The sequence below is a fragment of the Leopardus geoffroyi genome, chromosome A1 (assembly GCF_018350155.1).
Source record: "Leopardus geoffroyi isolate Oge1 chromosome A1, O.geoffroyi_Oge1_pat1.0, whole genome shotgun sequence".
NCBI classification, from domain to species: Eukaryota; Metazoa; Chordata; class Mammalia; order Carnivora; family Felidae; genus Leopardus; species Leopardus geoffroyi.
In genome coordinates, this window is record NC_059326.1 from 141,038,277 (window position 1) to 141,056,055 (window position 17,779).

The 17,779-nt window shown below is 35.6% G+C and overlaps 1 protein-coding gene across 1 annotated transcript in view; it reads left to right on the forward strand.

Annotated features, from left to right (window-relative positions):
- The window catches only part of AGGF1 (angiogenic factor with G-patch and FHA domains 1), a 29,040-nt gene extending 11,577 nt beyond the window's left edge, over positions 1–17,463 (forward strand). The window contains exons 7-14 of the mRNA XM_045496175.1: positions 707–818; positions 1,999–2,050; positions 4,738–4,839; positions 5,706–5,871; positions 7,653–7,735; positions 11,330–11,457; positions 13,328–13,427; positions 15,230–17,463. Of these exons, the coding sequence (XP_045352131.1) occupies positions 707–818; positions 1,999–2,050; positions 4,738–4,839; positions 5,706–5,871; positions 7,653–7,735; positions 11,330–11,457; positions 13,328–13,427; positions 15,230–15,430 (944 nt within the window). The 3' untranslated portion in view covers positions 15,431–17,463. The remainder of the gene's footprint in view (positions 1–706; positions 819–1,998; positions 2,051–4,737; positions 4,840–5,705; positions 5,872–7,652; positions 7,736–11,329; positions 11,458–13,327; positions 13,428–15,229) is intronic.
- Positions 17,464–17,779: the final 316 nt, after the last annotated feature.

Here is a 17,779-nt window from a genome sequence, read left to right on the forward strand (position 1 = left end):
AAAAAATTTTTTTGGGGCGCCTGGGTGGCGCAGTCGGTTAAGCGTCCGACTTCAGCCAGGTCACGATATCGCGGTCCGTGAGTTTGAGCCCCGCGTCGGGCTCTGGGCTGATGGCTCAGAGCCTGGAGCCTGTTTCTGATTCTGTGTCTCCCTCTCTCTCTGCCCCTCCCCCGTTCGTGCTCTGTCTCTCTCTGTCCCAAAAATAAATAAACGTTGAAAAAAAAAATTAAAAAAAAAAAAAAAAGTTTTTAACGTTTTATTTATTTTTGAGACAGGGAGAGACAGAGCATGAACAGGGGTGGGTCAGAGAGAGAGGGAGACACAGAATCTGAAACAGGCTCCAGGCTCCGAGCCGTCAGCCCAGAGCCCGAGGCGGGGCTCGAACTCACGGACCGCGAGATCGTGACCTGAGCCGAAGTCGGCCGCTTAACCCACTGAGCCACCCTGGTGCCCCAAGAGTCTGATTCTTAACTGACTGAGCCACCCAGGTGCCTCTAGGTTGATCCCTTTAAATCTTAAGTGTTAAAGCCTTACTTATTATGTATGTCATATAGCAGAATTTAAGAAGGTTGTTTCAAACAGAATTAAGATTTTGATCAATACATTTTATTTTATGGATGCTTCTTATTCCTGCCTAGAAATTAGACATCTCTAACTTTTTCCCATAGCATTTGGATTAACACTTTACCGATTTTTTCTTTAACAGATGAGGAAAAAATTTGGCCCCCATGTATTAGAGTAATTGTTATTAGATCACCAGTGTTGGAGACAGGATCACTTTTTATCATTACAGCTGTTAATCCTGCTACAATTGGAAGGTAAAAATGTTTAATGTTACTATGTTTGTATATTTATCTTATTCCAGTGGATTGTACATTACTCAAGCTGTTACCTTGAAATGTGCAAACACTTTTTGCCGGGCAGACACTTAATGACATCCATGTTCCTCCCTCTTCCACTCAGAAAATATTGTTGATACTTATGTTTTCTCACAGAGATTTTGTCATTTTGTTAACTTTTTAGGTTTAAATTACTTACTTAAATCCAGTGTTTGTCTGGTATTTAATCTTCCTCCTCTGTTTCTTTGTGACTCATAACCAGCTTGGTAGAGAAGTAGGTTTCAATCATGAATAGGATAATGTCATTTTTTGCCAACCGGAAAGAAAAATCTATTCTTAATTCAGATTCTATATAGTATCTTAACTTTAAATTCTTGAGAATAGTATGGTCCTTTTACATGCAGTAATAGAAATGGCAAATAGTCAACAGATTTGGAATAGGTGATTGATACTTGTACATAGGATATGTCCCACTGGATGTTTTATTATAATTTAAAAAAATTTTTGTTTTGAGAGTGTGCATGCATGAGCGTGGTGGAGGGGCAGGGAGAGAGGGGGAGAGAGAATCCCAAGCAGGCTCCACACTCAATGCAGAGCCCCACGTGGGACTCCATCTCAGAACCATCAGATGGTAAACTGACCCGATATCAGGAGTCAGATGCTTAACGGACTGAGCCACCCAGGCGTCCTACTGGATGTTAATATTAACTTGGGGTAGATGTTTCAAAAAGTAAAAGTGATCCTGGAACTTCCTTTCAAATAGGAAATTTAGAGTAGGATTAAGGAAACTGGACTTAGTATAATAGAAAGGCTTGTATTTTAACATTATATTTTAAAACAACAATGACAAAATCTTAAAAAAAAATTGTTGGGGTGCCTTGGTGACTTAGTTGGTTAAACATGTGACTTTGGCCTAGGTCATGATCTCACAGTTGGTGAGTTCGAGCCCTGTGTCGGGCTCTGGTCTCCTTCTCTCTCTGCCCCTCCCCTTCTCACCTGCATGCACCTGCTCTCGCTCTCTCTCTCTCTCTCTCTTTTTCTCTCTCTCTAAATAAATACTAAAAAAATTGTTTCTTTGTTAACTATAAGTGCTTAATCTACATAAAAAATCTATATAAAAATCTATATCAAAAATTGTTAAAGACATCTTTCTTTGCAGAGAAAAAGATATGGAGCATACTCTCCGAATCCCTGAAGTTGGTGTTAGTAAGGTAAGCTCTTTGGCTTTTCAAATGTGTAGCTTCATAGATATTGATTTTATGAGTCTTCATAATGGCAGAAAACTTAGGGGCTTTTTCATTTAGTAGAAATTTAATAGTTTAGGTAGTAATGGTAATGAAAACAATTTAGATTTGTTTATTCCACTGCTTGAGAAAATAATGTTTTATCAAAATTTGAGTAAACAAAATTATATTTAATTTTTAACAGTTTGGAGCAGGAGTAGAAATGTGGATTAATTTAAGTATTAAAGTAACACCCATTTAACAAACATTTATTAAATGAAATAAATGTGCTAGATATGATTGTAGTTTAAAAATGAATCAGACCTGGATTCAGGCTACGTTATTAGATGGTTGCGATTCAGGCTGTTACTAGACGGTTGTGTTTGAGTCCAGAGTATTTTACAACTCCAGAACAATCTGTCCTCCACCACCCAAGGCTCTCCATTTATAACTCTTCCTAGTTGCTCCTGTAATGGTTTCAGGAAAAAGAACACTTGGGTTTTCAAATGAAACAGTAAGAACAGAGTTACAATTTTAGTTACAAGAAGAAAAACAAAAGGTTTTGCTACTGAGACTCTGTATACTTGATATTATCTTCTTGTGTATTTTTTGTTGTTTTCTGCTTCTCTTTTATGGTTGTTATCTTTTTTCTTTTTCTGATCTTTCATAATCCCCATTTTGTTTCTATTTAGTAGAATGTAATACGGATTTAAAGTATATATTTTATGTGATTTTTGTCTTGTGGGATGAAACTTGTTTTCCATTATTCAAAAGTGTACTTCTTTTTACTTTGTTTCGACTCATTTAGAAGGGAGGAAATTTTCATAATTTTAACTCTGAGCAAATTATCTTGCTTTTTTACTTCACTATGACTCTTAATTCTTCTGCCTCCAAAGAAAACTGTGATTTAAATAGCAAAGAAGTCCTTCTCCCACTCTATCTAAAATATAGGTAGTTGTGTGGTGGCGTTTCTGCCTTTTCTTTCTTTCTTTTAAACTAAGGTGTTCAGTGATGGGGTAAATAGTTTCTTGCTGTGTGAAATCAGTTTGACAGTATATATCACACATTTCCAAGTTGATGAAAAATTTTTAAAAAACCCACACACTTAATATTAGGGGAAAAAATAGAAACACATATTTAACCACTGGATAGGAGAAGAACTGCTAAGTTTAGGAAAAGGAAAAAATCACAGAAGACAAGATAATTTTGAATAATTTAAGTTTGAAGTTCTTTTTTAAACAAATTCAAAAGGCAGACTAGGTGGGGCACCTGGCTGGTTCAGTCCATAGAGCATGTGATTCGTGATCTCAAGGTCGTGAGTTTGAGTCCCATGTTGGTGATAGAGTTTACTTTAAAATTTTTTTTTGTTTGTTTTGAGAGAGAGAGAGCATGAGCAGGAGAGGGGCAGAGAAAGAGGGAGACAGAGAATCTGAAGTAGGTTGCAGACTCTGAGCTGTCAGCACAGGTCCCAATGCAGGCTCACACCTTTGAACTGTGAGATCATGACCTAAGCCAAAGTCAGACACTTAACCAACCGAACCACCCAGGCACCCCATGTAAACAAAGTACTATGGAGCAAGAAGGGAATGCTTGGTCCTGAGTATTGAAAATCTGGAAAAACTTCCCTGAGAAGTTCATCTTCAGGGGCTTCTGGCTGGCTCAGTTAGAGCATGTGACTCTCAGGGTTGTGAGTTTAAGCCCCATCTTGGGTGTAGAGATTACTTATAAGAATAAAATTTTGGGGCGCCGGGGTGGCTCAGTTGGTTAAGCATCCGACTTCAGTTCAGGTCATGATCTCACAGTTCGTGAGTTTGAGCCCCGCGTTGGGCTCTGTGCTCACAGCTTGGAGGAGCCTGCTTCCGATTCTGTCTCCCTCTCTCTCTGCCCCATCCCCACTCATGCTCTCTCTCTGTCTTAAAAATAAATAAAAACATTAAAAAAATTTTTTTTAAATAAAATCTTTAGGGGTGCGTGGGTGGCTCTGTTGGTTAAGCACCCAACTCTTGATTTCACCTCAGGTCGTGATCTCACATCAGGCTATGTACTGATACCACGTAGAGCCTGCTTGGGATTCTGTCTTCCTCTCTCTCTGCCCCTCCCTCACTTGCTCTGTATCGCCCTCAAAATAAGTAAAAATAAAGTTAAAAAAATAATAAAATCTTAAAAGTTCACCTTGAATATTTTAAATCAACTTTTATATTAAGAATTTTCAATGATAAAGACCAATACTTACATTAGGTGAAAAATAATTTCAAATTGTTGTTGTAATATAATCTGAACTATGTTATAAAACTAGAAAATGTAAGACACACACTAAATTATTAATGGCAATGATAGACGGAATTATAAGGAACTTTTTTTCTGTAGCCGTCACATTTCTGCCAGGGGTATTACAATATTTCTGTATTCAGAAAAAAAAAGTATTAAAAAGAGCAAAAGTTGGGGCACCTAGCTGGCTCAGTTGGTAGAGTTTGCAGCTCTTGGTCTTGAGGTTGTGAGTTCGAGCCCCACATTGGGCCTAGAGCTTATTTAAAAACAATTTTTTTTAAATAGCTAAAGTTATCAGAGCCTTAAATCTATCTTATCCTATCATAGAGAAATTATCTGTGGTTTAAAAAAAAAGTATTAAATTTTATAATTACTTCAGGGTTTTTTTGTTTTTTTGTTTTTTTAAGTTTCATGCAGAAATTTATTTTGACCATGACTTACAAAGTTATGTCCTTGTGGATCAAGGTAGTCAAAATGGTACAATTGTTAACGGAAAACAGATTCTTCAGGTGAGTGTATATTTATTAATTACTTGCACATCAGTTTTAAAAACCGAACTGAAATTTTTATTCCTGAAGGCCATAGTTATTATACTTATCATTTGGTTCAGATTACTGTTCAAGCCCAAATGTATTACATGGAAGGGGGTTCCCAGAAAGAGCTGAAAAATGTATATAATAAGTGGATACTTAACTCTTGACTTTTATCATAATTGTATACCTTATCTTATTTTAGAAATAAATGCATTTTAAAGCTATTCAGAGTAAACATTCTTACAGTAACTTTAGGGGCACTCCTTTTTTTTTTTGGTGTTTTTAAAAAAATTATTTTAATGGAAATACCGCTAAACTGGAAACTCCTTGAAGACAGAGGCTGTGTCTATCCAGTGAACTCTTTAAGGTGCTTATTAGTACATAATAAACTATATGGAAGGGAGTGGGGAACACCTTAATTTTTAGTCTGTAAGAATAAAAAATGAAATAAAACTGAATTATCAGAGACAATAAGAGGAAAAAAGGGAAATGTGCCCTTTATCCCCTTAACATTTTATCTTTTTGACTGTGATGGATATTTGTTTTGGTAATAGAGTGTTTGATGTTTGGGTTGGGTATTTCTATAGGATTGTGCATGGAGCCAGGGAGATTAGGGGATTTGATAATATAAAAGTTAGAAGTTGCTCAGTTCAGCTTTCTTCTCCTTTAGTTGAAAGTTCTATCATCCTCAAGTTGTGGAAATGTATGCCATATGTGCATATGTGTGTCTTTCTCAGTGAGAACCATCCTAAATATTTTTTTTTAATCAGACATTACTTAGCATAGACATAAAATAATCTCATGTAATACTTGGGTTTCTGTTTTGTAATTTTTTCTTTTAGCCTAAAACTAAATGTGACCCTTATGTACTTGAGCATGGTGACGAAGTGAAAATTGGAGAGACTGTACTGTCCTTTCACATCCACCCTGGCAGTGATACCTGTGATGGCTGTGAACCAGGACAGGTTCGAGCTCACCTTCGTCTTGATAAGAAAGATGAATCTTTTGGTATGTGAAATGTATTGTTATATGAAAGCATGATAAGTTTTTTGCTTAATTCACTGGAGTGTTCTGAAATGTATCAACTACCAACTTTCATATCTACTTGATATAACACTATATTGAGATACATTTGGATTTCAGTGAATATTATCACATGAGAGTAAGGAATGACATATAGTTGAAATTTGAAACCTAGACTAGTAGATTATGATTTTAGTTGATTTTTCTGTGTAGCAATTTAGCTGTGCTGTTACAGCATTAGGTTGCTTTCTGACATGTAATGATGAGCTATTTTTGCTAATCCAGTTTAGTAGGCTTTGGAGGCAGCACTGCAGTGATACTAAATGTCCTTCAAAAGAATAATTGTGGGGGCGCCTGGGTACCTCAATCGGTTAAGCATCTGACTTCCACTCAGGTCATGATCTCATGGTCTGTGAGTTCGAGCCCCGCATCAGGCTCTGTGCTGTCAGTTCAGAGCCTGGAGCTTGCTTCAGATTCTGTCTCCCCAATTCTCTCTCTCTGCCCCTCCCCCACTCACACTCTGTGTCTATCAAAAAATGAATAAACATTTAAAAAATTTTAAAAAAGAATTGTGACATAATTATAGTAAAGATTGGTTTGCTTTTGACTTCTGTTTGGGGATATGAAGAAGTCATCCACAAACTCTGTCAGATAATAACATAGAAAATAATAGACCAGGGTATTAAGAGTTATTGGTTGATAACATTTGCTTTCCTACTTACAGTTTGTGTTGATATATCATTTGTGTATGTACCATTATTTTCTTTCTTTCTTTTTTTTTTAACGTTTATTTATTTTTGAGACAGAGAGAGACAGAGCATGAATGGGGGAGGGACAGAGACAGAGGAAAACACAGAATCGGAAGCAGGCTCCAGGCTCTGAGCCATCAGCCATCAGCCCAGAGCCCGAGACGGGGCTCGAACTCACGGACCACAAGATCGTGACCTGAGCTGAAGTCGGACGCTTAACCGACTGAGCCACCCAGGCGCTCCAATATACCATTATTTTCTATAGTAACACCGTAAGACGTTGCTATCTTGCTTTAAAATCCACTCATCCAAGGGCACCTGGGTGGCTCAGTCAGTTAAATGTCCGACTCTTGATTTGGCTCAAGTCATGATCTCATGGTGAGTGAGATCAAGCCCTGCTGATAGCACAGAGCCTGCTTGGGATTCTCTCTCTCTTTTTCTTCCCTTCCCTGCCTCCCCTGCTCATGTGTGCATGCTTGTGTGTGTATGCATGCGCACACATGTGCTTTCTCTCTCTCAAAATAACATTAAAAAAATATCCACTAATCTGAGGTCACCCAGATACTATTTTCTGTTTTCTGATACTAGATTATGAAAATGAGTTACGGTACATTACACAATAATATGAATCTTGGGTTCAGTGATTTTTCTTTTGAACATGCCTGTATTCCTTTGGAAAATTAACACTATTTCTCCATTTAGGATTCTATTAAAATAATATTAAAAAGTTAAGATAATATTAAATATGATAATATTAAAAAATTCAGTGTTTCTTTTGGTGTCCATACTATAACATTCTTATAACTTTTGGGTTTTGGTTTATTTTCCAAGTAGATTTAGTTACCAAAATGCTGAAAGGACATCACCACAACTCAAGATTCTTTTATATTAATGCTTATTTGAATTTTTAGTTGATATGCAGGTGGATTAGTATTAATTTTATTATTAAACAACACTATTTTATGTAAAATCTGTCAGGTTTAGTTTTTTTTAAAGAAACTCACTTTTTCCTTTTAGTTGGTCCAGCACTAAGTAAGGAGGAAAAAGAGTTGGAAAGGAGAAAAGAATTAAAGAAAATACGAGTAAAATATGGTTTGCAGGTAAGGATGTTAAATATTGTTACATGTATTAATTGGTCATCTGGTTCTAAGTTAAAAATGTCTTTAGGTATGTTTAGTCCTGTTTATAATGATTTTGAGATTTATGTGATTTCTGTAAGTTGGTTACTGTTTACCTCAACAACTGTTGAGGCTAGAGTAGAAAAATGATAATAATATCCAACATTTGAATAGCCATTTCTGGTTTTTAAAAAATATGCATTAAAATGGTACCTTTGAAGGATGTTCTTGGAGGACTGGTACTACCTGATCTCAAGACTTATTATAAACTACAGTAATTAGTACAGTATTGGAATAAAGATAAATGGATCAGGAGAACAGAATAGTGACTTGAGAAATAAATTGATAGGTAGATAGATAGATAGATAGATAGATAGATAGATGAACGTATGGGGGCGTAATGTGTATGATTTTTAGCAAAGGTGTGAAGGCAGTTTGGTGCAGAAAGGATGGCCTTTTTCAATAAATATGCTGGAACACTTGTACAGCCATTTGCAAAGACCAAAGAACTTTGATCTAAACCTTGTAACTTATAAAAATGAACTCACAATGGATCATAAATATAAATTTAAAACTTTAAACGATAAAGTTTCTAGAAGCATACCTTTAAGAAAAAACAAGTAGTTTTGAAGATATATCTAACACCAAAAGCACAATCCATAAAAGTGCAAATTAATGAATTGCACTTCCTCCAAAATTTCTGTTCTTATTATAAGGACACTATTAAAGCAAAGATAAGCCACAGACTTCAGAAAAAATTTATAGATCATATATCTGATAAAAAAATCCTAGATCTTATATCTGGAATGTATAAAGTACTCCCAAGACTCAATAAAAAAACTATTTAAAAATGAGCACATGGTTTGAGTAGACCCTTCAGCAATGCAAGTGTACAAATGGCAACTAAGCACATGAAAAGATGTTCAGTATTACTGGGGAATTGTAAATTAAAACCAACTAAAAAGACTATCCATACCAAGTGTTGGTAGTCATGTAGCAGAATTGGAAATTCTCATATACTGCTGGTGAGAATATAAAGTGGTTTGATTGCTTTGGAAAATAATAGTTTCTTTAAATGTTAAATGTTCACCTACCATGTGATTAACCATTTACTCCGAGGTATTTACCCAAGAGAAAGTATATGTTCAAAGACTAGTAAGCAAATGTTTGTGACAGCTTTTTTCTTTCTTTTAAAAAACTTTTTTTTTTAATTTTAAAAAATTTTTATTGCCATAGTTGACATACAGTGTTATATTAGTTTCAGGTGTACAGCGTAGTGATTTGACAATTATATACATTATGTGATGCTTACCACATAAGTGGCGTTCCCATTGGTCCCCAAATAATGTTATTAAAATATTCATATTCCCTATTCTGTACTTTTCATCTCCATGGATTATTTATTTTGTGACTGGAAGTTTGTACCTCTTAATCACCTTCACCTATTTCATGCATCCCTTACCTCCCCTCCCCTCTGGCAACCCCCAGCTTGTTCTCTATATTTATGAGTCAGTTTCTGGTTTTTGTCAGTTTGCGTTTTAATAGTCGATATATAAGTGAAATTGTATTGCATTTGTCTTTCTCTGACTTATTTCACTTAGCATAGTAACTTCTAGGCCCATCCATGTTGTCACAAATGGCAAGATCTCATTCTTTTTTATGGCTGAGTGATATTTGTGTGTGTGTGTATACCACATCTTTATCCATTCGTCTGTTGATGGACACTTGAGCTGCTTCCGTATCTTGGCTGTTGTAACTAATGCTCCTGTAAACATAGGGGTGCATATGTCTTCTTGAAGTACTGTTTTCATTTTCTTTGGGCAAATATCCAGTAGTAGAATTCCTGGATCCTGTGGTATTTCTGTTTTTAATTTTTTGAGGAACCTTCATCCTGTTTCACACTGTGGTTGTACTAATTTACATTCCCACAAAGAGTGCATGAGGGTTCCCTTTTCTCCACATCCTCATCAGCACTTGTTATTTTTTGTCTTTTGCATATTGCCCATTCTCATTAGTGTGAAGTGGTATTTCATTGTGGTATTAGCAGCTTTTTTTCTAGTAACCAGAAACTGGAAAAGACTCATGTATCCATCATGAATGGATAAACAAATTGTAGTAAATCTATATGGTCAAATACTCTTTAGCAATAGAAAAGCATGAACTGTTGATACAGGCTGCACTATGGAAGAAACTCGAAATAATTATGCTGAGAGAAAGCAGCCAGACAACAAGAGTACATACTGTATACATCCATTTATATAAAATTCTAGGAGAGCGAATTAACATACCATGACAGAATGTGTAGTGGTTGCCTGGATACAATAGAGGAAGGATGCACAGGGAGAGTGTGCAGTGATGGATTACAAAGAAAGGTGAAGATACTTTTGTGGGAGATAGATCTGTTTATTATCATGATGGTGGTGATGGTTTCATAGGTATATACAAATCTCAAAAGCACCTAATTGTATATTTTATGTGCAATTTATTATAGTTAATTAAATTGCAATAACAATTAAAAAAAAGGTGGTGGGGCGGTTACCATTTAATCCCATAAGTGGACCAGGAAGGTAATTAGTATTTCCAGTTTACATTTGGGAAACTAGGCTAAGGGTCACCCAGCTGCTAAATGACAGAATTAGATGTGGGTTTTTTTTTTTTGTTTGTTTTTCTGAGGGAAAGCATGTGTGCGTGCGAGCAGAGGAGGGGCAGAAAGACTGGGAGAGAGAATCTTAAGTAGGCTCTGTGCCCAGCACAGAGCCCGATGTGGGGCTCGACCTCACAACTGTGAGATCATGACCTGAGGCTTAAGCCAAAATCAAGAGTCAGTTGCTTAACTGACAGCCACCCAGCTGTCTCCATTCAGTAAACATTTCTTGAGCAGCTGTCTAATCATATAAATGGAACGCTATTGAAGCAAAAAGCTATTATTACTGTAAAAGAGTACCACACTTTTTATATTTTTTCCTTTCAAGGAATAATGCCACACTATTTTAGGTCCTTTTGAACTTTGATTTCCTTAGAGAAAAGGAGAAAGATTTTTGCCAACCCCAGGGGTTCTACATATTTCTTTGAATACTGTCAGTTCATATGAGACTATGAATACATAGTATTAAGACATACAGTATTTTCACTGTATTATTTCTTATGATTACATTTTATGATTTATGTATGATTTATATTATCTTCTACATACAGTTTATGTTCTACAACTTGAAATAATACAAACTTTTTTGGAGAGGAGAGAGCACACACGTGAGCAGGGACGGGGGAGGGCCAGAGGGTGAGGAAGAGAGAGAATCTTAAGCAGGCTTCATGCCCAGTGTGGAGCCTGACACAGGACAAAATATAAGCATTTTAAAGGAGATAGAATAAAAATAGCATACTCTAACATAATTGTATCAATTTATATCATGATACAATTTATATAAATTGTATAAATTGTATCAATTTATATCATGCTTTGTTATTTTAATAGAGACCATTTTGAACCATATTTCCAGGTAAAGCAAATATGCAGATAGTACATTTGTATGTATCAGTTTTATTTTCTTCAATGAATATTTCATGTTTATAAAGAATACAGACTATGAAGATGAAAAGGCATTGAAGAATCCAAAATATAAAGATAGAGCTGGAAAACGTAGGGAGCAGGTTGGAAGTGAAGGAACTTTCCAAAGAGATGATGCTCCTGCATCTGTTCACTCGTAAGTACTACATTTGAATTGCTTGAAACATTCTTTGTACCGTAATCACATTTGTAGGGTAATATAACTTACAGGGTTGTATATTCTGATAAGTAGCCTTTAAAATTTTTTTTTTTTTTTTTTTAACATTTATTTATTTTTGGGACAGAGAGAGACAGAGCATGAACGGGGGAGGGGCAGAGAGAGAGAGGGAGACACAGAATCGGAAACAGGCTCCAGGCTCTGAGCCATCAGCCCAGAGCCTGACGCGGGGCTCGAACTCCCGGACGGCGAGATCGTGACCTGGCTGAAGTCGGACGCTTAACCGACTGCGCCACCCAGGCGCCCCATGATAAGTAGCCTTTAAAGGAATGGCTCATAACAAGGTGGAAGTATTCCTCTAATTAGAATTTCATTCCCTAGAAAATTGCTTAGCATATACATAAGTACACATACTTAAACATACATATATATACATAGCTAACATTTTAGCCACCCACTTGAGTAAACATATTTTTATATACTAGATATCTAGAAGGTTGGGCTAGTAAGAAATTAGTATGGACTGGTATCTTTTATAATCATTTCAGTACTCATCCACTTTTATTCTTGTTGACCCTGAAATACTATTTGTCTTATTTTTTGATTCAGTACTGTTCTTTGGGTAAAGTAGCAGTGATAAGATGAAGAATATAATTTTGAGGCCTATACAATATGACCATATTTCTGCTTTTAATATTTTATCAGCTACATTTTTTTCCTGAGAATATAAATTCAGGGTTTAGTTAGAATTTAAATCTTTCAGGTAGGATTGGCAGCTAATTATAAACTTTTATTAAATATATTTTATCAATTTTAAGATACACTACTAGGATAGAGTTTTAGTTACATAGGACAGCAATTTTTTTCTTTATGGTACATAAAACAGCATTGCATCTTCTATCCATCAGATTTGATAGAATATAGCATTCTGAATTAGGTAGACTCAACAACATGGCACATTTTAAAGTTTAATATTTTTTGATGTAATGGCTGGAAAATATGAAGATTGTATTAAAGTACAGGCAGAAATAAAAAATGAAATACATTGGTCTGACATTGCTTGGTTTATTGTTATTGAAGAGCTAATTTAACATATTTTGTAGTACTGAAAATACAATGTGTCGGAACATAAAATTAAAATACCCTTAAACTAGCATAAAATAAAGTCATAGAACAAAATGCACACAGTGAAGGAGAGCTTTTATTTCATTTTATTTTTACCTTTTTATTGATATATAACTTACATACCAAAGAATACACAAATTAAGTATCAATTTTAATAATACATTGTAAGATTAACACATTGCAGAATACACATTTATCAAGAAATAGGAAACTATCAGTAACCCCCAGAAACCTTCCCTCCTAGTGCCTCCTCCTGATAGCTATTTGTTTTTTTTCCTTTCCAAAGGCAGCCACTCTCCTGACTTCCAACAGGAACAGATTAATTTCACTTGTTTTTGAATTTTAAATGAGTAATTCACTGTTTATTCTGTGTCTCTATTCTTTTTGTCCAACGTTATTTTGTTAGGTATATTTTATTTTCAATGCTCTATAATGTTCTCTTACATGAGTATGCCACAATTTATATATATTACCATTGATAACATCTGAGTTGTTTTCAACTTGTAGTTATTATTAGATTTGCTGCAGAAACGTTCTTGTACATATCTTTTTGGTGCACTACTTTCTGTTAAGTAATATGGGGAGGGGGATTTGTGTATCTTTATTAGGTAGTGCCAAACAATTGTCTTCAGTATTTGCACCAATTACTTTTATTATTAGTTTATTATAAATGTGACCTACATGTTCTTTTAGAAATCAACAACTATCTTAATTTTCTTTAAAGTGAAATTACTGATAGCAACAAAGGTCGGAAGATGTTGGAGAAGATGGGTTGGAAGAAGGGAGAGGGCCTAGGGAAGGATGGTGGAGGAATGAAAATTCCGGTAAGACTTGTGTTTTCTTTCATTCTTCATTCTTATAGCAGATATATTTACTGTGTTCCTGGTATGTGCCAGGCATTGCCTTACGTTTCAGGAATATAATATCAAACACAGACAGGATTACTGTTTTTGTGGTATTCACAATTACCAAATATATATATGTGTATGTGTTCTGTTTTTAACGTTTTTTGGAAACCCGTTAGAGTTTTTTCTTTCCTCAAAGCTGGGATAGTAAATGTCATTTCCTGAGCCATAGGTTCTTCTGTGTCTTTTAGTTGTTATTAATGACTTCCATGCTATGTCTGGTACTAAATAGTGTGAGAACAATCACAGTGTTACTTTACAAACAGGCAGATTCTGTATTAGATAATCTGTTTTAGATTTAAATAATCAGGTCATGTAACAAGCAGTAGAGGGAATAATGTCTGGAAGAGACAGTACAGTGGTTTAATTCTGCAGTCCCCATGGTTCATCAGAGGTTTAAATTATCTTTTTTTTTTCCGAGACTTTTTTTTAATGTTTATTTATTTTTGAGGGAGAGAGAGAGAGACAGAGCATGAGTGGGGGAGGGGCAGAGAGAGAGGGAGACACAGAGTCTCAAGCGGGCTCCAGGCTCCAAGCTGTCCACACAGGGCCCGATGTGGGGCTCGAACTCACAAGCTGTGAGATCATGACCTGAGCTGAAGTTGGATGCCTAACCGACTGAGCCACCCAGGGGCCCTGAAATTTAAATTCTCTTTTACAAAAACCTTACAAAGTAACATGATTAAAAAACTTTCTTGGGGCGCCTGGGTGGTTCAATCGGTTAAGCGTCTGACTTCAGCTCAGGTCTTGATCTCGCGGTCCGTGAGTTTGAGCCCCACATCGGGCTCTGTGCTGACAGCCCAGAGCCTGGAGCCTGTTTCAGACTCTGTGCCTCCCTCTCTCTCTGACCCTCCCCCATTCATGCTCTCTCTCTGTCTCAAAAATAAATAAACATTAAAAAAAAAAAAAAAAAAAAAAGAACTTTCTTGATAATTACCTAAAGAAGTAATGGATACATCAGTATGAGGTTTAATGTGAATTTTCTTTCTTACTGAGGTACAATGAGAAGAACATGGGTTTTGTAGTCAAACCTACTAAATAGAATTATTTTGTTAGAATAGGTGCTCTATCACTTACTAGTTGTGTGATGTAGGGCGAGTTTGGACTTCAGTTTTCATCAGTAAAAATGGGGATTATAAGGATTATTTTCTAAGAGGTGTCATGAAGGTAAAGTCCCAAGTGGGGTACTTGACATACAGTAGGCATTTAGTAACTAACTGGTGGCTTTTAATGGTTCTCAAAATAATGAGAAGTCCTTTCCCTCTTTTCATGAAAATAAACAATCAGGTTCTCTTTATGACTCTCTTTGTCCCTCTTTATGACTCTTAATGTTTAATCTACCCATTCACTTTCTTAGGTAAGGCTAGGATGATAGTAGTATTACCTTTTCTTCTGGCTAGAGTGGGATTAATGACAGATTGTGCAGCATCTCATTGAAATTCGGTGATGGCTATTTAAGGAGCACTGTATTTTCTGTATTGAGACAGCTATAATTATTGATAGACAGTACATAGACATTATTGATAGACAAGACATAGTAGAAAAATGAGTTCAAGTTCTATGTATAATCATGTATGTATTTCTTTATGTATTTGATGGATTTGACAGGCTTTTATTTTGCATCAATCTTTCTAAGTCAAAGAATTAAAGTACCACGTTAGGTACAGCAGATTTCAGTGTATTTAGACTCCACAGTAAGTCATCTCACTTTTTGGTAACAGATCCAGCTTCAGCTTCGGCGAACACATGCAGGCTTGGGAACAGGAAAACCATCCTCAATTGAAGACATTCACCTTCTCCAAAACAAGAGCAAAAAGAACTGGGAAAAAGCACGAGAGAGGTTTGCCGAAAACTTCCCAGAAACTAAATCTCAAAAAGATGTGCCAGCGACCGTCCCTTGGGTCAAAGGGACTGTAGAATGAATGTCAGTCATAGAACACAATTCAAGCTTTTTTAAAAGAGTTTGGAAACTCTTACTTTATTGCAAAAGTTTTCCCTCCAAAAGAGTCCATAACATGAGGGAACCGTATCACAATTTTCCCCCTCGTGATTCAGAAATGTGTAATAATGGGTGGTTTGCAGCTTTTAGAAAACATTTTTTTTAAACTAATAAATAGTAACTGAATTAGATTATGCTGTGAGCAAACTAAAGTTCACAGGGCACGGCTGAGTTTATCAGACTTTGTTATTTTATCTTGTCATTTATAAGACCCATATAAGCAAAATTCATATAACCAGTAATTTTAAATGTACATTTGTCCTTGTCTCCATATATTCATCATTATAAGATATACAACAAGAGAAACATCGAAAGTTTATAAAAACAAGTATGATTACAAGCATCCTTGTTTATGCCCTTTAGAACCTAGGTGGAAAATGTTGAGAAAACAGGGGTAGTGGTGCATAAATTTTATTCCTAAAGTATCCTAAGTAATATTGTTGAAGAACTAATGAACAGGTGATATGTTAGAGAAAATTAGTCTTTCATTGTTTTCTTCTGTGAAGAATTTGTTGGTTTGTACTATATAATAAGCATTTACACTTGGTTTGTTTTATAGCTGAAATATTTAGATATGAGCAATTGAGTACAGTATTGAAATATTCCATGTGCTGGCATTTATAGTTTTGATAAATCCCATTGCTGGCAATGGAGTTGTGCCAGAGAAATCTGATTTCTATTGCAAAAGGATTGCCTAGCCCAGGCCTCAAACTCAAGATATTTATTGAAAATGTCTTCAAATGCAATAAAAACATTATAATCATAATATCAAAAAGAGTGATTCATTGAACCAATGTTTTAAATATATTGGTCTGCTTTGAACTCACGACCAGCCAGAATTTTCTCTTTAAATTGGCAGAGTAGTAACAACAGGAGAATTTCAAATATTGGAGAACTGCAGTGCAGCTTTCTGAGTGCAGATGTCCCTGCCCTGCCAGCTATCACTGTTCTTTTCCTCTCCATTTAACTTCTGTCTCAGCTTTTTGCTGGGAAATTATGCTGGGACTTTCTCTTTTCTGGCAGTGAATATCAGCTATAGCTCCCCCCTCATCTACTATAAAGAAATATCTTCAAGATTTAGAAATAGGAAAAGAAAGTTTTGGAAAAAAGTATGTAATGGGGAAGATAATTCAGAAAGAAAGACTCCCTGTTGGAATTTCTACTCTGGATGGTACAGGGTACTTAGGAAGAAAAGAGGAGTGTGGGGAAAGAAAAATAAATTTATTACAAAAGATGGGACATATGACCAAACAAGTTGTCAAGACCCTACAGGCCTAAACTGGGATAATCAGAGGCCCTATAACTCCAGATCTGCAAAAAGTCATTTTCTGTATTGTTTCTAGCCACCTACACAACCCAGCACTTCTTTATGTACATTAGACTTGAAGGCAACAGAAGTGTTCTGCATTATTTTCTCTAAAATAGAAAACAAAAATTTACATGTGTTTCTGGCACTTGGGCCCTGTATATAGGTAATAGTATAGGAGGCCCAAAGTAGAATTGTGGTAGATTTTACTCACTGAGTAAAGTACAACTGTGTATATAATATTTCCCATTTTTATTATTAGATTGTAGAAAACTTTTTTCATTGCTTTCTTTTGTTAAGAAAATGGAGACTTGAAAATGGTGATAAAAATGGAAATATATGTGACATTTATGTTATTAAAACCCTTTGCAAATCTAAAGTCTCAGGGCTATACTATATGGTAGATAAAGGACTGAATAATGTCTAAGTCTATTTCCATCTGTGAAATAAGAATAATATTTATCTCACGTGTCTGTCTTGAATAGAAAATGAGAAAATGTATATAAAAGCAGTTTGTACACTGTAAAAGTACAGAGATGTGAGCTTCTTCTGTTTGTTTAGAAGCATAGATGTGAATTATGTAGTTTGGATTACACATAAAATTGTTTTGTGTCTCATATTTTAAATTATATTCACACAGTGTAAATTAATTATGGTAGCCTTTAAGGGTTTATTTTTTTATTTTATTGAAAAAAATTTTTTTTACATTTATTTATTTTTGAGAGACAGAGAGAGACAGAGTATGAGTGGGGGAGGGGAAGAGAGAATGAAACACAGAATCCGAAGCAGCCTCTGGCCTCTGTGCACTGTCAGCACAGAGCCTGGTGCGGGGCTAGAACTCATAAACCCTGAGATCATGACCTGAGCCGAAGTTGGATGCTCAACTAACTGAGCCACCTAGGCTACCCAAAGGTTTATTTTAAGTGGAGCTACAAGTTGCTGAATTCTTTTTGCCAGAACGTGAGA